The sequence below is a fragment of the Astatotilapia calliptera genome, chromosome 20 (genome assembly GCF_900246225.1).
Source record: "Astatotilapia calliptera chromosome 20, fAstCal1.2, whole genome shotgun sequence".
Lineage (NCBI taxonomy): Eukaryota > Metazoa > Chordata > Actinopteri > Cichliformes > Cichlidae > Astatotilapia > Astatotilapia calliptera.
The window spans coordinates 25,930,227-25,957,101 of record NC_039321.1 but is presented as its reverse complement, the minus strand read 5'-3'; the positions used below and the strand labels follow the sequence as shown (position 1 = coordinate 25,957,101).

Below are 26,875 nucleotides of genomic sequence, written 5' to 3'. Positions count from 1 at the left end.
GGAATATTTTCTCATCATGACAGAGAACGACCTCTCAAAGAAATATGATTTAAACCATGATAGAACATTTCCTTTAAGGCCTACTACTTGTTCCAACCTTGCCAAAAGGATATCATGGTCAACCGTGTCAAAGGCTGAAGTCAAATCCAATAGAACTAAGCGCCCAGAGTCAGCGATTAGAAGAAGGTCATTGAAAACTCTTTGTAGGGCTTTTATGGTTGAATTACTGAGCGTAGGACTTCTGTTTTCTGACTCTTACAGGTCCTCTTTGCCTTCCAAATTACAAGTGACAGCAGTTGACCAACACATTCTCCTGATCTCTGTTGTCTCCAGTGGAGGGTGATGACTTTGGCAGGGAGCCTGTCGCTTCGTCTGCTTTTGGCCTTGACCACCATGGCCTCAGGCCTTAATATCCCTCTAGAAGGTATGAGTGTCATGACACAAGTGCTTACTAGTTCTTACTTGTGCTGTGCTGAAATATGAAGAGTCATTTAACACAGTTAAATTCACATGGAATGCCTGTGCTCTGCTTCATGTGAATACCGTAAGATCCACAGAATCAACACTCATTTTTACGGCTTTTTAAAGCTAATTGACATAAACTGAGTAAGAGTAAGTTTGTGTTTATTATTATTATTATTATTATCATTGTGTTTGACCGTTCAAGGCTTTATTTGTGCAGTATGGCTGGCATACACTTGTGTGTATTATATCTTATTTACTTCAACAACTTTAGTGTTACCTGTCACCGTTCAGTAACGATTTTTGTATGTGGCTTTATTTCATAGTGGAACAGCCTCCGACCATAATAACGTATACATCAGGTCCCATAATTGTACTTCATTTTGACACGGCCATTACTGTCAAGTGTAAAGCCCGGGGCAATCCACCACCAGAGTAAGTGTTGTCAAGTGACATGAGTTGAAAAAAACAAACAAGCCAAACATTGAAGCCTTGATCAGTTGCATGGATGTGAATCGTATTTTGCTCTAACAGGTACAGATGGGAAAAGGATGGCCAAGCATTTGTCCCCCCAAACTTCCAAACAATCAGAGCAAACCAGACAAAGGGCTTACTTGTGCTTCACAGTGAGGACATGTCCAAGTTCGAGGGAAAATACAGATGCTATGCATCGAACAAGTTGGGAACTGCTATGACAAATGAGATCGAGATTAAAGCTTTCAGTAAGTAATCTTTAGATAAAAAAGATCAAAACCCAGAATTTTGCATTTCAATGTCATCACTGTTTTGTTTTTCATGTTGTTGAACATTTGCTTTTCAACTAGGTATCCCTAAGTTTCCAAAGGAAACCCTCAGTCCCATTGTTGTTACTGAGGGAGAACCAATCACCCTGAAATGCAACCCACCAGAAGGTGTGGCCCCACGTCTTATCTACTGGATGACTGTTGGTAAGCCATGAGGCGGTTTATCATTTTTGTGATTTATATATTGCGTATTCCAGTTTATTAATTTGTTAAAAAGAAAAAACAACTCTTATTACTGCTTCAAAGCAGTTTTTCTAAAAGTGACTGGGGGACAGCTGAACGATTATTACCCCACTCCAGGCTCGCACTCATGTTTGTGGCGAACCAGATGCTGTATTTAATGCAGTAATAAATACAGCCCCAGCTTCTCCACAGGAACTTGGAGCTGTATTGATCACCAGGGTCTCCACAAACAGGAGTGTAAGATTGGAGAGGGGTGACTGTTGTTCAGCTGTCCTTCAGTCCAGTCATAGCTCTCCTTCACCGGGTGGAGCTGGCTATGCAAGACCAACCAAAGGTCCACAACACTACAGTATCACTGCGTCTAGGCAGGATTGTGATATTGAGGCATTCAGTCATAATGGTAGCTCCTCAACATTGGGGCGCCAGCTGAGTGCATAAACTAGATGTCTAAATCTACAATTTCTCTCATACTGAACTGGATTATTATTGCAGCGGTGCTTCATCAGTAGGCTGACCTGCCTAATGATAGTCTAACGATGAACATTTTTCCAGGAAATGCTTTAAAAGCACTGCTTAAAAGATCACAGCAACACTCAAGCTAGTGTTTTAATTTTTCCTAAATGGTTTGTAGATGAAAAAGGAAAAAGGCACACTAACTATTGTATTTTTACATGATAAAGCCCCACTTTTTAGTAAAGTTGGTCATATGTTCTAATGAGTGCTATTGAAATTGTTCAAATAGGCACCCAGAAATTCAGGAAAAAGGAGTAGTGTCTCAGGAAGAGCTTAACCACATGCTTTGATCTGCTTTGCACACTTGGGGCATAAATGTGCCAACCACATAATATAAAGATTCCTGGCTTCCTAATTTTCCACATATCCGGTCAATTACAGCATAATTGTCAGTGTGGTCAAATGACTACTGCAGTCTATTACTGTCTATGATTGACATGTTGCATCTAGTAGTTCGGAAGGTGTTTGACGTAACAAAAAGTACTTAGTTTAAGCCATGCCTTCGCTGTTCCTGAGTTTGTCATTGGACTTGCACTGTGGAGCGCTCAAAGCTGGGGTAGTTTTAGATAGTGTGAATCTCTATCTGACTGCACCAGAAAATCCCCACAGATGAATGTGGCTGGTGACACATTGTATCCTCCGGCTATCAGCAAAGTTAGCAGTGACAGTAAAGACAGTTCAGGTAAAGGTACACACTTGAGGTCCAAGTGTTTATTGCACATCGGGGTTCTTTTCCCTCCACCACCGCCAGAGAAAGTGATTCACTGTGTATAAGGTCACCTCAGTTGTGTCTGAAGTACTTCACTGAAGATCCTCAACCTCCTCCAACAAACCTGACTGATGTCAGGAAGAAAAAGTTAAGAGGCTTTCAGCTGCTCAGAAGGATAGATCCAAAGCCATAGGGCAGAATGAATGAAAACACTTGTGCAGAGCTGTTGTTTTATATTATGTTTCAATCTGTTTTTTTTTATTAGTTTCTTGATACAAGATGCAATGTGGAATCGAAAGGCTGCCATTAAGCTTAAAAAACTAAACAGATGTTGTCCATCTGGTGACATCTCTGTGTCTGCTTTGCGTCCACAGTTGTGCGTGTCACCGATCCATTATTGAAATACTGGCTATATATACCTTATATTCTGTTGCAGTGCACTTATGAGTTCACCAGGTCTTTGCAAGAACACTCTTTAGAGAATAACTTCCATATAAGATATTAGGCCACACTGCAGTTAATTTTCAGGCATGGCTGATTTGACGTGTTATCATCTAAAAAAAGTCCCTCTGATGCACCCTTTAAAAGTTTCTGTCCAATTGGCGCCTTCTTATCAGCCAACATGAATTTCCTAGGCACATGCTATGAAGAGTTACAATTGTTGTAACAGTGATTTCACATTATTTATACAACTATGTTGTTTTCCAGATCTCCAGCACATTGAGCAGAATGAGAGGGTTTCCATGGGAACTGATGGCAACCTGTACTTCTCTAATGCCTTAAAGAATGACAGTCGCCAGGATTACGGTTGCTTTGCTGCCTTCAACAGGATACGCACAATTGTCCAGAAAAACGCCATGGCTGTCGTGGTCAAACGCTGTAGGTTTATGACAAAATCTCTCTGGCTTGGAAACTGCACTGTAGCTCACTTGTTTAGCATTTTGTCAATATCAGACCTGCAAAAATGTTACGTGTGGTACATCTCATCTTATCACACAATCGAAGATGACCAAATCACTACGACTTCTTCAAAGCAACTTTTGATCTTGTAATGAAGCGGGGCTTGCCTTGTCATGTTAATGCTGAAGGAAGTTTTTGTTATGACTCAGACTGATGACTGATATTGCTGATTGTGTAACTTTTGTTGGTGAAAACAAGCCAACACTCTTACTTCCAGTAAAATTGCTCCTGTATTTTATTATGTTTTTTTATGTTCCAGTAAAACCTGCCAATGACTCTTCAGAGAGCAGCCACACTCGTGAGTGATAACCACACATCAAAGCTTTCTTTCATATTATCTGAACAGCCACTAGAAATTGACAATAAAGCGTGTGTGCAGTTTAGAAAATAAGTGGATAAAATTATACATCAGAGCAAGAAATGATATTGTCTGCTTTCGATGCAGCTGTGGCCCCCCCAGCGAGAATACCCAGCCTTTTGCTGCCCTCTGGTGTTCAGACTGAGAAGGTGTTGTTGAAGGGAGAGGATCTACAGCTCGAATGTATACCCGAGGGATTGTAAGTGCACATTCTGTATCATCGCTTCTGCAGTCATGTTGTCACCATATATAAATAACCGTTTTGTTCATTATGGTGTTAACACGCTATTGTCTCACAATCTAGCCCTACACCATCTGTGAAGTGGATAAAAATGGGAGAAGTCATGAGTCCTCGGGTAAAATTTAACAACTACAACAAGCTGTTGAGCTTATCAGCAGTGGAAGAGAGTGATGAGGGGAAGTACATGTGCACAGCTGAGAACTCTGCTGGGAAGGCTGTCCACTACTTTGATGTAATAGTGGAAGGTTAGTCAACATCAGGAGCTAATTACGCTTCTATTTGTGGGCACATTTGTTTATTTGCATCAAAGAGAAAGCTCTTGACACGTGGATGGCTGTTTGTTTTATCTGAAATCATCATGACTCCTCTTAACATCTCCCAGAGCCACCAAAGTGGCTGACAGAGCCTCCTCAGAGCCAGCTCACTGTGATTGGGTCTGATGTGCACATCAAGTGCTCCGTCAGTGGAAAACCACAACCAGCAATAACGTGGAGGAGGAATGGAGTAATGTTCAGAGGTGAGTGAGAATAATTGTTGATGTGGTTTAATTCATATTGCGCCTCCGGGCAGGAGGGCAGTGCAATGAGCAGCTATCCCTGACGTCAAGCTGGAGTAATGTGACAGGCAACAGTCTGCTTAGTGTTTGAAATGATGAGATAACAGATTTTATTTTTCTCCTTCAGAAGTTGAAAGGCAAGGTATGCTGAACAGAAGCATGCGCTAATTAAAAGTAGTTGGTGCCTTCTCTTGTACAGTGTCTGAGTAGGAATCATTTGTTTTGAATATTATTAAATTTCTCAAAAGGAAATGTGTTGTGGCAATGTGGCAATATACACATAATTACGTGGGTTTTTAAAAGGTTATATTAAAGAGAAGCTGCTATCTGACTCTTATATATTTAAGTTGTATTCAAAACATCTAGATTTTTTACAGATTTATCCAACACTGATGCTGGTGCTATCCTGAAAAGAACATGTTGATATATTGAGTTGCTTTTATGATGATAAAATTGGTAATTTATTTATGTCTGTGTTGCTGTCAGATGACCCAGATAAGAGGATGCAAGTGTTTGATGACACTGTGATACTTTTCAATGCCAAAGCAGAGGACAGTGGCGTCTACCAGTGTGAAGCCTCCAACAGACACGGAAATATTCTAGCCAACGTTAACATCGTGATCATGAGTAAGTTCTGTGTTGTAGTGCTTTACCTAAAAAGTAGCTCATAATATAACATCTTATAATAATATGCTATAAGGAACTGTACTGGAAGCCAGTTTTCTTTAGCCAGTCTCATTATTTTTGCTGATAGAGATTGTTTTCCTGGTATGATTCATAAGAAGAAACACTTACACCCACTGCTTCATAGCCCTGAGATTTTCTCCAGTATCTTATCATTGTACATCTAAGATCCACATCTAATCATTATTTGCCTATTAGGGTGAATGTAGAGTTTTCTTTCAGCTGAAGTCTGAGTGGACTTCCATTTGCTGTAGTATTCTTTAGAAATGATAATGGAGCCTTTATCCAAAGCACCTCTTTTCTTTCTTTCCTCTCATTCACACAGTGGTGGCAAGGAGCTCTAATGCAAGCGTAGCCTGATCATCAGGAGCAATTTCAGGGTTCAGCGTATTGACTAACTGCAGTGTAACTGATTTCTTAGTTATTTGAGTATTTGTTATGCTTAAATGATTTAGATCATTAAGCACATTTTAATATTACACAAAGATAACCCCAGTAAATACAAATGTAGTTTTCAAATGATCATTTTAAAAAGTTCTTCAAAGATACCTGGAGGAAAAAGCAACTACTGGTCTGTGCCAGTCTTAGCAGCAAGAATTGCTTAGGTTGGACAGCCTTGAATAAAAACTCCTTTCTTAGATTATCCAGTTTTTAAGGTTGAGTAAGTAATTTACTACATTTTAACACTTGGTTAATGTTAGTTGTTAATATTACTTCTAAGGCATGAGTCACCAGGAGACATTAAAGGACCAGTGTGAAAAATTTAGCAACACTTTAGGAGGAATTTGTAGATTTCAGCCAAATAAATACATAAAATAAATTAAGATTATTCTAATACTTATTATACTTATTCAGTAAAAGGACTACGTGTTAGAATCCCTGATAATGCTTTGCTTCAAATGGAGAAAATCTTGAGGGATGGCTGTTATGAGGAAAGGCAGCCCAGAAACTTTACCAGCGAAACACATCGTTGTGTGCCTCAACTTCACACGTGTTTCGGTCTTTTACCCAAGCTAATCTGCCTTTTTTTTTTTACCTTCCTTGGTTAGGGTTTAGGGATCTGATCTAGTTTTCTACAATTTTCAGTTGCTAGTTCCCGGACTCACTGAATGATCTTTGTAAGTTTTGGTCTGATACAACATCAAAAACAATGATAAAACAGCATATGTGTTAGAGTGGACCTGCCTTGTGTCTCTATCTTCACATCTGGTTTCAAGACCGCAGGACACCAACAGCATTTTGTTCCTTTTAGCTATTATCTTAGCTGCCTCAAATGACCAAAATGCGGTGATCTTATATGTGCAAATTACTTTCATGATCAATTATCAATCACAAATATGTGAAAATTAGAAAAGTCATTCGAAAGATGGAACTAAATTTACTGATGATGAAGATCACGTCCGTTTAGTTTGTGTCCATTAAAGTATTGTTTAACAGGCAAATAGTTTTATCTCTACAGTCGTGTTTGATCCAGCTGTGTGGACATAACTAACTGGTGTGTATCTATGGATTAGGGCACAGGACTGAGAAAGATCATGTTCTTGGATCAGTAGAATTGTGCAGTGTTACCAGAGCCTGTGATTATCTGTATTTTCTTTGGCATTTGAGTCAGCTCCTTCCTCTTGCTTTTAGATATGGCTCCGCTTATACTGACAGAGAACAACCAGGAGTATGCTGCAGTAGTAGGAAAGGAAATCACCATGAACTGCAGTGTTTTCAGCTCTCCACCATCCAGCATCTCTTGGTAAGTAGAGCTGGGTTTGTCTTAACAAGTAAGACAAGCAAGCAAGTTAAAAGCGTCATTAGTAATTTACACTTGCCTGCCTTTTAAAATATAAGAAATAGCCACTTTTACATATTAATGTGGAAGAGTGTAAAGAGAAGCAGTCTAAAGAATGAACCCGAGAGCACTATCACAGCAGTGAGTCATGCTATCACTCCCACACTGCTTCAGGTGTCTGTATGACACGCTGTGATGTTGACACTTATGTCTGGTTAATGAGATAATCATCTTCTGTTCCTTGAAATTGGGCAACATGAATCCCATTTACTATCACTGCTGCTCAAAAGAGAAACAGACAGTCCGAGGCAAGACACAGACGATGCCACAAATGCCAAATATTAAGATAGAACTTGTCATTGTAGAAAACCTGCGCTTCATTTCTAATCAGCAACCCTGTGTGTTGCTTTAATTAAGTAAACTGTGTAGCCCATCTGTTAAAGTTTAGTGGTGGTCTTGGGAGCTTGAAAAACTTCTTCATCCCAAGGATAAAGGAGTGCTTGGAGCTCTACACTGGAGAAATCAAACAGCCACTCCACAAACAACATAGAAGAGCCACCTCCACAGGATGAGACTCACCTGTACATTTACACCTAAAGGACAAAAAATATTTTGAGGATGCCAAAGTTCTCATTTTTGCATCAAGATGGTTTGAAAAAGGAGTAAAGGAGGCCATCTTTGTCTGCTGTGAATGACCATCGTTGACCTACATCAGCCACCTACAACGCAGTCCTTTGAATACTTCAACCCCCACTCACACCTTGTCTCAGGTGACCTCAATAGGTCACATGATAGGATCTAGTTGCCTCCTATTTTTCAAGCCCTTAAAAATAAAACACGGAATAATATATGACATTCTTTAAAGTCGCAAAAGTGAAAACACCAGACGCTTTCAAACTCTGAACTTGCAGCAAATCGGCACCTTTTGATTTGCATTTGAGGTGTTGGATAAGTTGTGTGGAAGCACCAAGTAAAGTTGAAAACTTTCTCTCCTAGGACCAAAGATGAAAAAGCCATCGAGGGGGAAGGTTTCCTTGCTTTTGAGAGCGGACAATCATTGAAAATCATTAACGCGGAAAAAGGTGACAGCGGGAAATACATCTGCGTTGCGAGTAACATGGAGGGCTCGTCGGCTGTCACTGCTGTGCTGGATGTGAAAGGTATCTCAGCAACATAATTACTGCTTTTTGTAGGCAGGGATATTCGTAGTCGCTGCGCACAAAGGTAAAAAGAAGAAAAGAAGGAATGTATTTCTTTTGAATATTCTGTGCTTTAAGTAGTTTAATAAAGCTAGGCAGTCTCTCTCATATGTTGAAGGAAGTTCCAGCCATAAACAGTCATTTATGAAATCAATGATTTGGCTCAATTTCAGAGACTCACATTGCTATTTAAATCAAGCTGGGCTTGTGAGGATTATTTCACTTGTGTTTTTCCCCCCTGGTTTTTGTGTTATCTTTAGACGCTACAAAAATTGTAGGTCCACCTCAGAACACGCAGGTTGACAGTGGGAAGTTGGCCAAATTGATGTGCAAGACTGAATATGATGCAAGTCTGCAGGACACGTTTGAGCTGGTGTGGAGAAAGGAAAACAAGGAGATCCCACTTTCCTCTGAGAAAAATTCCAGGTAACTGGTTTTGCTTTGATGGTGCTTTTATGCTGATGCTCTTACTGAGTAGAATAATAAATTCATCAATATAAACTTTTATGTGTATCTTGATCGGAGGATGCATTTTGCTGACATATTGTCTGCTCATCTCTATTTATCGTTTAACATGCTACGGTTTTAGTTACAGACATTAGAAAGTTAGGCTGTAGCATCAACCAGTGCACTTACTGGATAATAAAAGGCTAGCATGACTAAATTATGCATGGCTTTAAATTCTCTTTTATTATGCAGCTTTGGTGGAGGGGCCTCTGCTTGAGAGGTGGATTGAAATTACTTACTCTGACAAATCTTCACTTATGTTCAGATACTCTGTGAAAGGTGCCATGCTGGAGATCATGAATGTAAACCTGAGTGATCAGGGAACATATACATGCACTGCTAGAACAAGCCTAGATGAGGACTCTGCCACTGCAGTACTCACTGTACGGGGTAAGATGAATTATGTATGGTTAAATATTTATCGCACATTTTTGGAAATGATTTGGCTTCAAACAGTTAAATAAATATTCTGGTATTTGTTCATTAACACATTTGAGATTCTCTAGATGTTTTAGTTATCACGTTGACGGTTGACGGCTCTTTTGTTCTGCACGGCAGATGTTCCTGATGCTCCGATAAAGTTAGACCTGTCCGAACTTGACAGTCCAAGGAATGTTGTTTTGTCTTGGATACCTGGAAGCGATCATAACAGCACCGTAACAGGTAAAAGTTAATGGGCAAAAAGCAGAAAGCCTGGAAGAAGGTTTTTGTGTATTGTTGTAAATACTTGTTAATAAAGATAGGATAACAAAAAAATGGAAGGTGACTGAATACTTTTCATTTATTAGTTACTTTTACATGTAAGACACACCCTAACTGAACAGAGTATTCAATTCAGTTCAATACTATTCATTTACATAGCACCAATTCACAATAAGAGTCACCTCAAGGCACTTCATGCTCTAAAGTAAAGACCCTGCAATGTTAGAACACAACCCCAACCATCAGATGAGAGTCCAATATCATTGTCTAGTTCTGCAGTTCTTTAGCCTCGCCACTGGGAAAAAGAATCGTATAATGCATAATCAGTAAACAAAGCATATAAAATGCATGCACACAGCTGTAGTGCCTCCATAGTGTAGTAGTTTGCACTTTTGCTTGGTAAGAGAAAGGTCACTTGTTTGATTCTAGCTGAAGACACAAAACCCTTTGGTATTGCGTCAGGAACACCTCCAGTGTAGAGCTCTGCCAAATCAAAACATCCAGGGCGATTCGATGTTGCGACCCCTTGTGACAAGGGAGCAACTGAAATTAGCATTCAGGCACACCTGTGCTGTACGTGCATGCACTGACCAGAGCCCGAGTATGCGGACTAAAGCTGCTTCACAGTTGGAAAAAAGTCTGCAGGTTATTATTAAAAACTGAAATTGTTTTTTCGATGCAACTTTCAAGTGATTTACTGCAAATCACTGAGCGTTTTCATGCTTCCCGTGTGAAAAAGAGATTTAGTTGATGCTGTGATCACTTAAACAAGTGAAGAAAGCTGCAAAGCGCTGAGAATCCCAGCAGGGGAGCTTGTCTCTCATTTAGGCTTCAAAAGGGAGGGTGAAATTATTTTTGGTGGTAAGAATTTGTATGGGTTCATCAGTGTTGTGTTATTAATATTCTTAGCTGTGATGGTTGTTACAGTGGGGAAAAAATGGCTGTTTTTTGTGACTGAAATCAGATAAATCTTTTAGAACAAAAAGCATTTTCAATCCCGTGATACTCATCAATAAGTGTTAATATTTAACAAGGATGACAGCATTTTTTCTTAGAAGAATCTTTCATTATAGCCATTTTTACTAGTTTCATTCTTCCTTTCTTTCTTTTTTTGTATCATTTCTAGGTTTTTTGGCACATAATCACCACCTGTTGATCAGGAACAACATAACGCCTTTTTTTTTAACAAAACAAAAAACCCCCAGATTATTTACAAAGTCACCCACAGGCTCATGGGGGCGCTTTCAAAAGACACACAAAACATTAGCAGTAAAAAAAACCTATATACTACATATCTATACAGAGTTTATTTAAGTGCATGCTAATGAACATCATAACCAAAAATATAGGATTGAAAGAAAACTGTAAAGTAATGAACATAATTAGTCTTTAGGAAGATAACAAAATCAGAAGCGCAAAAATATACAATGGACAGGAGGCTTTTAGCTCTTTCTGTGATGTGCCAATTTGTCTTTCTGATCGCTGTTAATGACAGCGTGGTAAAGCGCCTTCTCACTATCCCCTTCAGCTCTGGCCCTAGTGTTAATACCACTGTCAGTTCTTAATTTAATAAATTCAAATTAGAGAAGGTAGCACAACCCTTAATCCTAGAAGTTTCGTGGCACAGAAAGGGTGATAAAAGGGGTTAATATGAATCGTCTATCTGAGAATTCATAATACCACCAGAAATCCTTTTCTCCCTGGTACTTTTTTTCTTACTCACATTGTACTACACTAATGGTCCCTGCCTCCAGGTTCATAATTAGAAATGCATGAGTGGTATTGGTAATCTCATTTAACACTCATATAAGATAATGTTGAATTATTCATTTATCAAGGAAGGGGTAAATCAGCACTCATAGATACTGATCGGCGGTGTAGATAACCTCTCTATATGATATAATCTAAGCAAAAGTATAAAAGCCTAATATATGCTTTTAATAATCAGTGTCATTGTCACAACTGCGTGTGTCCTCTCTCTTTGTGAGCACAGAATTTGTAGTGGAGTATGAAGAGAACCGCTGGGAGCCTGGAAGGTGGAAGGAGCTACAGAGAGTCACCGGTAACCAAGCAACAGCTGAGCTAAAACTATACGGGAACCTTAACTACCAGTTCAGAGTGTATGCTGTTAATGCCATTGGACCCGGACCCCCGAGTGAGCCGACTGAACGACACAAAACACCCCCTGCTGGTGAGACCAGCTCCTATTTATTAAAAATGTCTCTCTGGTTATGTGTAACATGTCAAAGCATGCAAGTTTTAGTATTAAAAATGGCATCTTTTTTATTCTGCAAAAAATGATTTATACAAATGCACACATGTCTCCAAAGCACCCGATAGGAACCCAGAAAACATCAAAATTCAAGGCCATCATCCTCATCAAATGGAAATCAGTTGGGAGGTATGAGAATTGTTTATTCATTTAAATTTAAAAGACTTGTTATCTGTAAGAATTTTCACTAGAAGTTGTTATAGGATTGTAACAATTTCTCTGCACTGTCATATTGTAGCCGCTGTCACCTGTTGAGCGCAACGGCCCAGGCTTTGAGTACAAAGTGAAGTACCGCCAACTTGGGGTGGAAGATAGCTTCACGGAGCACATGGTCAACAGATCTGTGTTTCTCGTGAACAACACGCCCACCTTTGTCCCCTACGAGATTAAAATCCTGAGCAGAAACAGCTACGGCTGGGGGCCAGAGCCTAAGCCTGTTACAGGTTACTCTGGGGAAGATGGTGAGTAGTATGTATTAATATATTTCAGCGTACGATATAATTACCTGCAACTGACTTCATTACAACATACCCCAAAGCTGAACTGGCATATTTGTCTGTTGGTTTTCTTTTAACTCTGAACTTCTCGTGTTATGATTCTTTACCGTGTTCTCAGTTGTCTTTTGGCATTGTCTGCGGGAAAATGTGTCAGGTTAAGTTCTTTTCTTTTTCTCCCCCCTCCACTTACCCAAGGTTTTAACCCTGTGCAGGTGGTGCAGTAGTGACTTTTCCTTCCTTTTGTAAAAGGAAAAACAAAAAAACACCACTGCTAGCAGGTGGCAGATAACCTTTGTAGAGGAGAGGGATGTCAAATTTCCACTTCTGTCTCAGAAGCTGTTGGGGATTTGATAGATCACAACACGCTTTGCGCTGTAGGCCTACTGAGGCACGAGGGCTGCTTCACTTTCCAGTGTCTGCCGTGCTCCTGTCGTTACAGTAACGCGTAGAGTAGAAAATATTTACAGTGCCATTTTGTGTCTGGTGTGGATTTTCCCCCTGCTTTCAGTAGCTAATTTGCTTCATTTTGCATGTAGCTCAGCATATTTTCTGTGCACTTTCTTGGCTTTTTATACCAGCACCAATGTTTTGACTCATCAATTCATCAAGCAACAGAACACCATTCCTCAGCTTAAAACACTGTATTAATCTAACAAGGTTGATGTATTTTGTAACTTTCTGCAACTACAAACATTTTATTTTCAATATGTTGGGAAAAAAGTCGGAATAAAGGTCTGCTGTTCACAGACTTTCTGTGTTTCTCAACTTCCTCCCACCGTCTTTAGTTCCTACTGCGGCACCACGGGACATTGCTGTGGAGGTGATCAACACCACTGTTCTGAGGGTTAGCTGGACCCCAGTTCCGCCTGCCACGGTGCGAGGTCGCCTGGGTGGTTATAATGTAAGTTGTCAGCTTCTCAAACATCTCTGCATTTTCAATTCCAGCAAAGGAACTTCAAACAGCAGCGTGTTTTTCTCGGTATTTGAAAATCCTCCAATGTCTGCTTTCTGAATAGCGCGCTTTTTCTGGTGGAATGATTTTTGTCATTTGGAGGACAAACTCTAAAATGAGATCTCTGCATGTACTCTCATCGTGACAGCACATTTTGAGAGTTTTACTTTTGGTTGGATATAATTTTTAAACATTTTTTAAAAAATTATACCCAAATTTATCATTTAATGAGTTTTAATGCTGTACTTGTGTTGAAAGTTTGAAGGATGCACAGTGGCAAAGTAAAAGAGTGACAAAAAGATGTGTGTGTAAAGGAGCTCTTTCATTATCTTACTGTCCTTCTTGTTGTTTTATATTCCACCCTCTCACAGGTTCACTGGGTGAGGAGAAGAAGTCTCCTGAATCCCGACAAGATTTTAGATTTGAGTCACTCCATGTCCTTTTCTGGAAACAGAAGTCATGTCATTGTGCCAGGACTCGAACCTTTTTCTGAATACAAACTCACTGTTTATGTTTTCAACAAGAAGGGCAATGGACCCAAGAGTGATCCGGTGACCTTTAATACACCAGAGGGAGGTGAGGTGATACTGTGATCACACACGCTAAACAACCCATGCTTCAGGCGTTTATGCACACGTGCTGAAAACTGTACAAACTATGAATTCAGCTTTAAAATGAATTGCATCCTTGTGACAAGATCGGTTTTAGATCAGTGTGTTTTTCATCCCAGTTTTTAAAAAAATGTGTGCTTATCTTACCACTGTTGTTGTTTGTGTAGTTCCAGAGCAAGTTACCGTCCTTACTTCCTCCATCATCCAGAGAGATTCAGTTAGGCTGGAATGGGCACAGCCGCCAAAGTCAAATGGCATCCTCACCAGTTACCTCCTGCAGTACCACCTCAGTATGTAAACACACCACACTTTGTAGACCTTTGAACCTACATGAGGTTTTCCATCATAACAGAGTTGTCTCTGCTGTAACTCAGGGCTTTGTCTGTAGTGTTACAGTGGGCGAAGTGTAAACAGTCGTTCAACAGCAGCGTCGGTAAAGGGGACGCAAGAGAGGAAAAGATTATTAAAGAGAGAAGGAGGTGTAGAGGGGGTGGATATGTGATACTACAGCTTCGATTTACACATATGGAGGTTTAATTTCGATTTAAAAAACATTGTTGCATACACTATCATCTGCACATCACCTTTTCCCTTCTAATCTCGTGTGGCGTCGTCCCAGACAGTAGGTGGCACTGTGTGACACTGAACCCTCCTCCAGTCTGCAACGGCCTAATTGTTTCAAGATACTTTAGCCCGTGGCTTGACACTTTCCTCTGTGTTTCTTATCTCATATCCTCCTGCATGTTTCCTCCCAAAAGAAGCATTTAAACCAGTGCTCTATGTGCCTCTTGTGCTATTTTATTTGTATTTATTTTTTTTTGCATTTATCACTCAGAAGCTTTTCTTTTTGCAAAAGAAAAAGAAAAAGCACCTTTATGCTGTAGTACAGTAAGAATGGACAAGTGAGTGAGGGGCTTTCATTACACTCTCTGTTTTCAAAGCCTACACTCTCGTTGGCTGACATTTCTGAAGTCTTTTGTGTAAAATGTGAAGGCAGAGACAGCCCTGTGCCGCCTCCAACAGCACCCACAGAGTCTGGCCAGCTCTTCAATACACTCTGTCCCTCTATTTCTGCCTTTTTTTTTTTCCCATATCAGATGTAAGACTTTACACAGTTATTCCCACACACTGCAATCTGTGGGTGTGTTTTTTTTTTTTTTTTTTTAGTTGAACTGATTCACCATATCACTTAAATGAAAATTTGGTTCCTATGAATAAACAATATATGTTGCGCTGTATGTGCAGTATCCTTTGGTTTCCTGACAGCACTGTGTGATCTGTTGTCGGCAACGTAAAATATCCTGTGCTCTCTACTGCCGCTGCAACCCCCCCCCCCCCCCCCCCCCAAAAAAACCCCCAAAACATTGTTTTTGCAAAGTGGTACAATGGGCTTGGCACATCAGCTCTCACCTGTGGTTCGGTATTGGCACAGTAATGGCATCACTGAGGGAGGTTTCAAAAGAAGTGTTGCTTTCAGCAGTGCACACATACTGTACTTTGATCTATAATGCATATTTGGTGATATGTTGTGCTACTTGTGATTGTAGCTCTTCTGGTTTCCTTCTACTGCTTCCTTATGCATTCTTCCCCCTCATTGTCTTCCTTCCCATCACTTGTTTTTGTAATTTTTTCTTCCTTTTACGCAGAGTTAAAAAAAATCCCTTCATAGTCTCTGCTCGGTTACCACTTCCTATTACTTTTCTCTTTTCTCATCTTCTCCACCTCCTCTTTTCATCCGTGCCCTGCCACTTGTTTACACCCCCCCCCTCCTCTTGAGCTCTTTATTTCCCTCTTTCATCTTCTCTCTTCTTTCCTCATAATGTATTCCTCCTCAGCTTACCTGTCACAACATGTATCTGCTATATTCACTTCCTTCATGAGACAGCATAAAATCTCTTCATCTCTTCCTTCCCTCGACCGCTGACCCTCATTATAGCCGTGTTACGCTAACCTCCCACACGACCCAGCTGCGATGACTTTTTCTGCATCGATACATCGTAGGCTCGCTCTCAGCACGTGAACCGACCTGACCATCTTTCTTCTTCGTCTACAGTTAATGAGACTGCACTCGAGGTGATTGATTCCAAAGAGATCAACATTACCGGGGCTGACACCAACCATTGGACACTTCAGGGATTAAAGGGGGACAGCCTTTACCGCTTCGACCTCAGAGCGTGCACTCGAGCAGGTTGTGGGCCTCCACAGGCCGAAGAGAGCCGAACTGATTTTCCAGAGCCAGGTGAGCTAATGAAATGCATTTAACTTGGGTGGTAGTGTGCCTGTTTATTGGATTAATATATGAAAATCCCACAGATAAAACACAGCACTGCTGTGATGTATTCATTCATACAAGGGAGAAACATCATTATTAAGGCCAAAACTACTTTGTATAATTCAAGTGAGTACAGATCAGACTTTGAAGAGGTCATACTGTCATTTTTGTGCATACAAGCTGTGTTTTAAAAGAAGGGATTGTCCTGATAGTGATATTGGACTTAACTGAACTTAGAAACCATCTAAGAAAGATGAGATTGGAAAAAACCTGTGTGTTGAAATATTACTTCCTCTCTAGAGCCTCACTCATCACAGCTTAACCTCTCCAATAGGAGTGTTTGTCAGACACTGTTTAACAATCTAGCACCAGTTTTTGTTTAGTTCAGCAGAATATAGTAATATTTGTAGTAAAATCCACTTTGAAATCACATCAGAAATTTGTGATATTTTCATGCAAAGCTGAGAACAACTACATTTAAATCATTAAAAAACACAAGGTGTAACAATTTCAAGGTCAGCAATAAAACGAAAGGGCAATTTTACAACATTTTTAGCTCTGTTGTACAAATCCTTCAGTTGAGAATGTCCTTCAAGATACTAAGGTGGGTTTGATGTGCTTGTCTAGGGCAGAAATGTACAAATATGTCTGTGGCTCAAGGACTAATTGGTATTTTGATAGGGGGAAACATGACATTGTAACTAACTAAAAGTGTTAGAAGTCAGATTGTTATTCAGAGCAAATGAATAACATCTGCTTGAACTCAGATGTATCCAAAACACAATCAGGCAGACCAAAAGAGACCACACCATCAGAGGATCAATACACGACGCTTTGTTCACTGAGAAAATGAGAATTAATACATTTGCTAACTAAAGAAAGCGAGACCCCTATCAGAAAAGTCCTATCAAAAACATCTGTCTTGTTGTGGTCTTAGTGGATCATTAATGCGTCTCTAAACCAATTCTCAGGAGGGGAAACGAAGCCAAATACTTGGGGTGGGCCAAGATGTGCCAGCACTGCACAGAGGATGACTGGAAACAAATCCTATTTGCTAATGAATCCCACTTCAATCAGAAATGTGTATGTATGAAGAGAAGAGAGGATGAAAAAGCAGTTTATCAAACCCGCACCTGCATTGCATCAACTCCAGATGACATAGCACTCCAGCATGACATGCTGTACTCTGTGGTTTGCATCTTTGTGGAGAAGGCTTCATACCACTGAAGGATAATGAGCCCAACACAACTCAAAGCTTTGTAGAACTACTTGAATACTAAAAGAAGCTCAAAAGCCATGGAGCATCGAATCATACCAGGTTATCAGGCTTTGCACCAGCTTGTCCATTCCAGCTCAAGTGCACAATGCCATTAAAGCAAAAGCTGGGCAGAGCATTGAGTATATTACAGAATTCTAGAATTTATGTACATGTTTTGAAGATTAAACTTTTTACCCAAATTTATAAGCTCATATCATTTTTTAATGAGAAAAGCTATATTGAACGCGAAGCAAATGCAAAATAGAAGTATCTTCACAAGCCCCCTCAGACTGTAAATTATATATATAAGATGAGGGAGCTACTGTAACCGAAACGGGCAAATTAAGTGTCAAGCTGCTGCCTTAAAAAGCTCGGTGAAATTGCCTCCCTAATGTCCTTGTAAATGCTTTCCGCAGTTTGCATATAAAAAGGTACATCTCCAGTTTTCGTGTGACAGCGGCTGTGAATATTCAACAAACCTGCGAGCAGAGGATCCGAGTGAACCTCCGAGTCTGCGGTTTAGTCTTGAGCCAGTTAGAGTTTAAAAGCAAAACGACGATTTGGAAATTTTGAAAGGATACGCTGAGCATATTGAGTGCAGCTCATTTAAAACCGGAGCGCTGTGGTTCCTCTTTTTGACTTTGTTTTGAAGTCTGGCGGCGGACGTGTGCAAATATTTTATGCTTTAAAGACTCTTTTAAATAAAGCGATGTGAGAAATTACAATAATGTGATTAAAGAGACTGTAAGTGAAAGCAGGAATTAAGCTGGTGCCACTTTGCTAACTAAGAAATGCCTGCACCCTCACAAAAGTCTTAGAATTAAGGGCTAACTTGACTCATGTTATACAAAATGAATTTATCAGAGGAGCCAGAAGTTGTAGACTTGGAGCAGATCACTTGCTTAGCCTTGATGTCAGGTAGAAGCAAATCAGTCACATGAGAGCATAATAAAGCTTATATTTGACAAAAAATGCTCACTAATTCACAAATAACTACACAGATGGTGGTGGCTTTAATTTATATCTTGAATAAAATCCTCTCCACGAGCTCCTCCTTCTAGTGCTTAGCATCCATTTGCTGGCTCTGCATATTTTGATAAAAGTTATTCAGTCTTCCTGAGCTTTTATGCTTCCTTTGAGAAGCTCTGCATCTTGTAGGTGGATGTCCGGCCCGAGAGCCATTAGATGCATTGTTTGTAAATATGGTTGAGTAGAGGCTCGATGCGGAGATAAAATAGCTCTGTTTGAGAGAGCTGTCCTCGGGGCACGTTAGTCACAATGCAGTGGAGGAGATTTATGGAGACCAACAGCACAGAGCAGGGGCAGAGTGAATTTAGAGACGTTAACGGGGAGTGATGGAGTGACAGCAGGGCAAAAAAGAAAGATGAATGCACGGGAGCTAGTGAGGTCAGGCGCTGAAGTAGTCCTTTTATAGTTCACCTTTTTGACTGAATAAGCTTTTAATGCCTCTCACCATTTAGCTAGGATAAACAGCTGCCTGCCTTGAAAATATTCTGGACAAATCACAGAGTGACATGTCTGAACTACAACAATTACGCAGACCCGTGCACGCGTCCACATGTCTGTGCTTGAAAAGTTTGCAATGCCAGTGAGTTTCTGGAGGGCAAGCCAAAAAAAGGGGGGAAAAAAGGGTAAAAGAATGTGTTGAAACATGAGAAACACGAGCAGGAAAAAAAACGGGAGAAAAAAACAAAGCTAACAGCCACAGAGAACAGCGTGGCACACAGTAGGAGAAATATCTATTTTTCTCCATCAGGTCTCAGGAGATAACAAAGGAGCAAAGATAAAGCAGGCTGCAAACTTGACAAAAAGCACAGAGGAGCACATGCCTCAAAAGTCACACAAAAATAACCAGTTTCTCTGGAGATTAAATTATTGCTCCCCGACACAGCACTTGAACACCTAAGTTGTTATCGGCAACAAATTTGCTAATGGCTCGAACGCATCTATTTATTTACTTTGAGTTTCTTTAGAAAAACAATCACAGTCTGAACTTATACCTCGGATATCTATGTACACCCCCCCCGGCTATCCAGTGTTCAGTCTGCAGATTTTCTTGTTATTTAAACTTTTGCTTGCATGCTGCGCTCTGTTTTTGGATCCTGGATATTTTAATGTAAGCTCAGGTAGCGGCACACTTAATTCGCACCAAATGATGTGAGAGATAATGCATTCAGGAATTCACCGCATTCACAAATGAGGTAATATGTGTGCCACAGGTAAAGATACCTTTTTTCCTCCCCAGTTAGAAATTCAAACCTTGTTTAAATTCATATAACTATGAATAATGTAAACATGCAGGACTGGTTCTAGCTGTTTGGTGGGCCCAATGCAAGATGTGTGTGTGTGTGTGTGTGGGGGGGGGGGGGGGGGGGGGGGGGGTGCGGCTAGATTGGTAAATCTAAATTCAACGATCTCCGGTTGACCGAGAAAATGATAATAAAAGGTAAACTGTGAGGCTCCAGGTGCTGCATTTTAATCAGAAAAATTATTGTTATTCTTTTAAATTTAAGAAACGAAATTCTTCAACATGAGAAAACAATAAAACAATAAGTAAATAAACTGGGCTGTGGTCCAGATGAACACAAACTAAATGAAACCATTACTTGGAATGAAAATGTAACCAGCGTTCTTGCAAATGTGCGGACGGCAACACAAGATGAAAACAAAATAGCATATTAAAATGCAATAAACGAGCATCTGTTTTGAAGTGCAAGTAGTAAAACCAGAGGCAGAGCAGTGTTTATGTTGCAGTTTAAAAGGAACCGCGTGTAACTGTGAACACAGCCTTTATCATCCACAACATGTCTGCTTGCTGACATTTTTTTAGCAAGGCGGCTCAAACACTAGCTCCCCTTTCCACCTCACAAGCGAATCTACATTGTTAACAAATGCCTTACCTTTACCCTGTACACATTACTCATCTTCATTTCCCTCCTTTTTAAATTTTTGGGCTCAAGCTGAATCGGGATAAACCCTTTCGATGCCATTCAGCAATCACTGTTATTCTCCTGCTGAGGTGATGTGCGGCTGTCGACTATCCCATCATACATGCCGACACATCACTCATTACCTGACGGCTGATGATGAGGAGTTTGAATTACCCCACAAACACAAGGCGCAGCTTCGTTTTCTTTGTAGCTTAGTTTGAGGTTATATCCTACATTTAATACTTAATTGCTTCACTAAACACATGAAGAGTTTAGCTGGCTATAAATAAAGACAGGTCATTTTAATTGAGGCTGAGCATCTGCATCTGTGTATTCCATATATTTAAAGAAACAGCTCTGAAATAAACAATGCAGCATTTCAGACATAAAAGGGTGAAAAATGTCAAAATTGTTAAATAACCTCAATTAACCAATAACTATATTGCTAGCTATAATTATATACTTTGCTGGTATTGTTGCTGGTGCTTTTCACCTCTCCAGATGTTATCCTCTTCTCTGTTCTCCATGGAAACACCTCTGTAGCACATGTTTAGCTTCATCGTATGAAGACCAGCCCTCAATATAAGGGACTAAATTATAACACTGGTTATTACCAAAATAATTTTTTATGTTTGTATGTGCAAGCTCTTTGTTTAAAATGACGAATTAGAGAAACCAGATCAAATTTAGACAAAAAACAGGAATTCAGTCATTTTTAAAAAACGAAAAATATTTGTGTTTTCTTGTTTTTATTTGCTATATATGCACGTATCATCTCTAGAATAAGGTTATTAGTAATTTTCCGTAGGTAACTGTCAGAAAAAAAACATAGGTGTCATCTTTTGGTTGCACAGTGCCCTCTAGTGGTGCAGATGTCAACCAGACTTCAAATCCAAACAGCACTTGATGCAGCTACACACACAGAGCTTGTATATGTTTGTGAGAATGCACTTTTGTTCTCCGGTGGCCCTGCAAATGTGTCAGCATGTGTTTGTGTGCCTGGTCTATAAACCTTAAAGCGGGATTTTCATAAACATGTAATCTTCTGCTTCTTCGATTTCTTTTTATCCCTCTGAAGATTTGTCCCAGACTCCAGCTGTGGCCCCTGCTCAGAGCAGTATGTATCACCGCCTGCAGCTGGTGTAGCTAGCCAACATAGAAGTGGTGGTAGAGACAGACGAGGTTGTAGGCGTGTTGGTGTAGCAAGTAGCTTTCCATAGCCTCAGCAAAAACATGTCCTTTATAGTTGTACAAATATAATTTGGGTGAGTCCTGTATACCACTTCGGGAGAGACAGAAAGACATTTCTTTGTGCAAATCATTTGCCGGAAAGTGACAGTTGTGGTTTAAATTTGCAAGTCAGATTTATTGTTGTGCTGCAGTTACAGGGTGTCTACCGCGGTATAAATTGCGCTGTGCTTGTGCAGTTACTGCCATTAATGCAGTTTTCCCAGTCGCTCTAACAAATTCCGCCTTTATGTAGTCTCGCTTGTTGCACAATATATTAGACTTGACAGCTTTTGTAGAAGGAATCTAACATCTGAGGTTTCTCTTTCATTCCAGGCTACAACTGCTCTCTCTCTGTTCCCAGCTCTATCTCAGGCAATTCTACTCATCCTCCTTTAGGTATATAGCTCACACTCACACATGCGCAGCCAATATTAAGCCTGTGAGCTCGTCTTGATGTACTTGAACTTTCAAGTAACAACAGTATTCGAGGCATGGAGTTGTTTCAATCTGCTCTGATATCTACTCGTGGTGGTGGGGGGTGCGCCACGAAATGCCAGCTTTATTTAACGTAGAGGGAAAACTAGATGTCACTCCCGCCCACGATCTATATATCTACCCTTTATGAGCCCAAATCCAACTCCACTCAATTAAGTCTGGGGCCGGGAAATGCCTTTTGAACTGTCTTTTTGAAGGGTTTCTGCTAGACGGATTGTTCTCAAGCTGCAGGGGATCCTATTTGCCTCTGCTAATCCTCTTTTCCTGCCTTCTCTCTCCTTTTCTCTCTGCCTGTCTGTGTTTTCCTTTCCTCCTTATTTACTTCCCCCTATTTCTTCTTTCTTTATCAGTTCCAGCCCTGTTGAACATAAGCTCTTACGTGAGTGACACCTTTGCCAAAATCAGCTGGACTGCCAGAGAAGAGCAGCGGAGCTTGCAGCTTTATGTGGCTTATATGAATAACCGTAAGCTACTTTTCCTGTCCCCGCCTTGCTAAAAATTGATAGGAATTTAAGGTTGTATCATGTTCAGGTACACCTAGGGATGTTTTATATTAACACCTAAAAAATATAGCGTAAGCCTCCTTGGTTGCTTCAATCCCTTCCCTTTAAAAATGGATTCAGATGTGTTTAAGTTATATTTAGTGTAACCATAATACTGGAGAACCATTTATTAGTCGCCAACAGCACATCCTCTTCTGCTAATACAGACTTGCTGCTTGTGCACTTCCTGTGCTTGGCTGTGTAGGTGATGGGAACTGGCGGATTTCAGAGGCTGTAAACGCTTCTCAAAGTTTCCACATAATTGACGGGCTCGAACCGGGGACGGTGTACACTGTGCGCCTCATGGCTAAGAGGCTGCTCGATAACGCTAGTATTTTCGAAGACGTTATCGAGACACGCACCAAAGGTGAGAGAAGCAAAGACTGTCAGCGTCAGTAGATTTTAGTGATAACAACACCAGCATATCATTATCAAACTGACTGAGTGAGTGACTGACTGTGCTGAACGTGTGAATTTATTCATTTCTTTCTTATGAATCCATGCACATTTGCTTTTGTCTTCTTCCTGTCTAACATCTGAGTAAAGAGTCAGTGTGACATCAAACCTGAGCTCATCACATTTTTTTTTTCAATCAAAGATCAAGTTGTTTAAGAGTGCTCGAGTGGTTGGGCCCACCTAATAGAGTCGGTGTGTAAAGCTGGTTCTTGAGCTCTCTTTCACTTGTTTTCAGGTGCTGCAAGTCAGGAGAGCAGCTTTTCAACCCACGGCTGGATGATTGGGACCATGTGCGCTGTGGCACTGCTCACCCTTGTTGTGGTCATTGCCTGCTTTCTGCGGAAAAACAAAGGTGGCAAGTATGCAGGTACGCCATCGCCACAGCGACAAGAAAATCTCGCCATGGAAAAAGGTCAGTTAGTCCTTAGCCAGGGTTGAGTCCCCTAAGTCATTTTGAGCTAAAATTGAAATCCTAAAACTACTACCAATTTATCAGGATGATGCTTTTTTTTATAACTTGGGCCTCAACCCTGAGCTCAAACCTGTTTATGCATGTGGGTCACCTTTGCACAGCAGCTACAAGCTGCAAACAATTGGTGCGGCCGTGTTAGTTGTCTTAGTACCGCTGATTTCATACTTGTCAAGACAGACAAGCGGGAATCAGCTGCCTTTGTTGCACTCCTCTCCACTGCTCACCTGAGGAGACCTTCCGAGCTCTTCCATCTCACTATTGTGCTGCCATGTATCAGAGTCAAATTCAGTCTCACAATGGGCCTGCCTGCAAAGTGTCTGTTCACTCTGTTTCTTTCCTCTGAACCTTTATGCTTCCCCATCTTCTGCCTACTCCACTTCTTTGCCTGCTGTAGCTGTAGACAAAAAGTACTGAATTTTTCATCAGCTCCTTTGGATTCCCCCCTTTTGCCCATCCAGTTCTTTTCAAGGAACCCCTCTTTTAGCTTTCTCAAACGCAACTGGTCTTTTCAAAGTGTTGTTTGCACAAAGAGCTGACATCTAGCACTTTGTGCTAGACACGCAGAAGAGAGGGTTTCCATGTAAAGACTTAATGTAATGTTTACACAGATTTAGCTGTTCTCAGATGCTTTTGGTCGTGACTTCTCAATTTCTAATCTTACAGTGTTGAGATTGCGTATCGCTAAGTGGATCTTTTAAGCTTAGATATGGATATGTCCAGTTTTGACATTTCTGCAGTTTCCAGAAATACTGCTGTTTGAGTTATTTTCCCTTTGTAGGATGGTAAAGACAAGATCTTCTAAAATAAATCTGAATCTGGAGACTTATGGATGCACACACGAGTAAAATGTGATTGCATCTTTGTGTGAAAGTGCTGCACTAACAATGGTGCTGAAGTGCCTGTCTTGCCCTCTCTGCAGTGAAAGAAAAGGAAGAGCCCCACTCTGACACGGAGTCACAGAAAATGAATGATGACACCTTCTGTGACTACAGGTGAGCTATACCCCTTTTCTGCACGCTGCAGTACCAAAGATTGATGAGAAATATCTATTTTTTATTATCTCAAAAATCACTATGCTGTAATTAATATGTTGTGCATATGTTAAATGTTTTCTGGCTGAAAAATAATTTTTTTGTCATGTATCACTGTGATGTCTTTCCCTCCCAACCTAAAAGCAAACCACGCATTCATGAGCTTTACCAGGATGAACCTAGAAGCCAGTGCTCTCGTCATTTAATGGGCTAGGTAATCACACGGTGTAGTTAAAAGTAGTGGTTAACACACAGCACAAGCTTTGTTCCCTTTTAGTTGGAATTATGTTCTTTTACTCCTGATGACGTGCATGTGTCTGTTCTGCAAAGTGCTTAAGTCACGTAGTTGCTTTAGGCATCAGTAGGCCATTTGTGTGCTAGTCTGTGTATGCTTTTATATAGACATTAATATTTTTTTGGGGGGGGGGGGGGGGGGGGGGGGATATTTGTGCACTGCTTGCCTCCTTTTGTGTGTGCGTTTGAGTGTTTTATTGGTGTGTTTTTTTTTTTTTTAACTTGCTGTCATTCTATGTAACGCAACTTACTGCATATATTTCTTTGAGATAAATGCTGCAAATTTTAGTCAAAAGGTCTAAATATTACAATTATTCCATAGACTTCTAATGTCCATAGTTTTTGCCCTCCCTTATGAAAATTCTCAGGTAAAAAGTTAACAAACACCCTTGACTGCAGCTGGGGCAGGCTGGAGGCATCAACAAACCTCGAAATGCATTTGTTTACTTGGCATTTGCATGGCTTCAAAATCCAACAGAGAAAAGATTTATAGATATGATCAGTCTTTAAAAGATCTTTTTCAGACAACAGCTCTGATACCAGCTATTTAAACTGGTTTTTTTTTTGGTAAATCTAGACAACAATTAAACTGTGATTTCACTGCAGTCTCACACTACTGACATGAGCCTGTGTTACTGACAAAGTTCTCCTTTCAAATACAGTTGTGTTGCGTAAAAAGTTAGACATTTGCAGTCGGCCGCATAGTGAAAGACACGCCATACTGTTAAGACTGGATTCCACTTAGAAACAGGAAGCTCGTTTAGTTTGCAAGTCTTGTTCTCTTTCATGCTTCTTGTTTTTACAAAAGGAAGTTTTAATTTCAGTTTAGCTTTAAGTCTTAGACCCACTAATAGTTCTTCCTGTTTAAAGGGAGTTCTTCCTTCCCACTGTTGCCAAGTGCTTGCTCATATGTATATATAAAATAGTTTAGCAAACTTTAACATGGAAAGATGACTTTAGGGATAATAAAGGATATTGAAACATAACTAGTTCCTGTCTGTAGTGCCTCAGCTTACTTGGGAACTTAATAGATGCAGATTTACTTAAATAATTTTAAGTAGTTTTAAAAAAGAGGAAGCTCCTACTGCACACGCACAGATTCTGGATACACGATAATTGCTGATGGAAAATATACGGTGAAAAACCAGGCCTTTGAGCCCGAGGCAGGCAGCTGTTGTACTTTATAATAGCTGTTGAATTTCCATTGTTTGCATTGTTTAGCTGCTACGGTGATAATTTTGGGGAATCGAGCGAATCCTATTTTGCTTGACAGCATTGCGGCAACTGTGTGACAATGGTGTGTTTGTTTGTGCAGAAAGCACCTAAAATAGCCTCTTCTGCCTGCTTTGATTCTTCTCGTCATCGTATTATTCAGAACATGATTACTCACAATTGTGTGGTTGCTGCCAATTGCGTTCCTGTGCTTCTTGCCAAGACTGTAATTCTGTTAAACAGGAAAGAATGGATTGTCCAGTGTCCATGACCCTGTTTTTGTATTACGGACCACAGTTACTTTGTGGCTCAGATTTGCTTGATGTCGCAATTGTGATAAAAAGTGCCAATGGGAGTGAAAAGTGTTGCAGGAAATCTACTAAATGAACAGATGCAGTCGGTTCGTTTCAGTAATGAAAACAAATTAGCAAGAGACGTGTAAATTAGCAGGTCAAAAATGAGCGGACCTGATGATAGAGCAAGAAATTGACTAAGAAAAAATGCCATCCATGCGTTTCCTGAGAAAGCTGTTCGTTCTGGAGCAAGGGGAAACGCCTGTGGGGTCTCAGAGGCTGTGGCAGCTGTTCTCTTGGTAAATCCAATCGCTCAGTCGGAGTGTTTATCCAGAGTAGGCATCCCTGTTTTGTTTTTTGTTTTTTCGTGCATGCCGTGT

The 26,875-nt window shown here is 40.4% G+C and overlaps 1 protein-coding gene across 11 annotated transcripts in view; it reads left to right on the top strand.

The window, feature by feature from the left end:
* The window catches only part of chl1a (cell adhesion molecule L1-like a), a 48,500-nt gene that overhangs the window by 17,356 nt on the left and 4,269 nt on the right, over positions 1-26,875 (top strand). For 2 of the 11 annotated variants that reach the window (XM_026153857.1, XM_026153856.1), the window contains exons 2-30: positions 262-424; positions 789-897; positions 997-1,184; positions 1,287-1,409; positions 3,379-3,549; positions 3,890-3,928; positions 4,076-4,187; positions 4,293-4,474; positions 4,612-4,746; positions 5,272-5,412; positions 7,102-7,213; positions 8,246-8,409; positions 8,709-8,874; positions 9,221-9,345; positions 9,514-9,618; positions 11,651-11,848; positions 11,988-12,058; positions 12,168-12,390; positions 12,545-12,580; positions 13,212-13,327; positions 13,750-13,954; positions 14,157-14,279; positions 16,043-16,228; positions 21,549-21,587; positions 22,034-22,096; positions 22,546-22,659; positions 22,943-23,104; positions 23,429-23,605; positions 24,585-24,657. In XM_026153857.1, coding sequence (XP_026009642.1) covers positions 343-424; positions 789-897; positions 997-1,184; positions 1,287-1,409; positions 3,379-3,549; positions 3,890-3,928; positions 4,076-4,187; positions 4,293-4,474; positions 4,612-4,746; positions 5,272-5,412; positions 7,102-7,213; positions 8,246-8,409; positions 8,709-8,874; positions 9,221-9,345; positions 9,514-9,618; positions 11,651-11,848; positions 11,988-12,058; positions 12,168-12,390; positions 12,545-12,580; positions 13,212-13,327; positions 13,750-13,954; positions 14,157-14,279; positions 16,043-16,228; positions 21,549-21,587; positions 22,034-22,096; positions 22,546-22,659; positions 22,943-23,104; positions 23,429-23,605; positions 24,585-24,657 — 3,740 coding nt within the window. In that variant the 5' untranslated portion in view covers positions 262-342. Of the gene's footprint in view, positions 1-261; positions 425-788; positions 898-996; positions 1,185-1,286; positions 1,410-3,378; positions 3,550-3,889; positions 3,929-4,075; positions 4,188-4,292; positions 4,475-4,611; positions 4,747-5,271; positions 5,413-7,101; positions 7,214-8,245; positions 8,410-8,708; positions 8,875-9,220; positions 9,346-9,513; positions 9,619-11,650; positions 11,849-11,987; positions 12,059-12,167; positions 12,391-12,544; positions 12,581-13,211; positions 13,328-13,749; positions 13,955-14,156; positions 14,280-16,042; positions 16,229-21,548; positions 21,588-22,033; positions 22,097-22,545; positions 22,660-22,904; positions 23,105-23,428; positions 23,606-24,584; positions 24,658-24,840; positions 24,911-26,875 lie in introns of those variants that run through there. The other 9 variants (XM_026153862.1, XM_026153859.1, XM_026153867.1 and 6 more) reach the window with 9 other exon arrangements.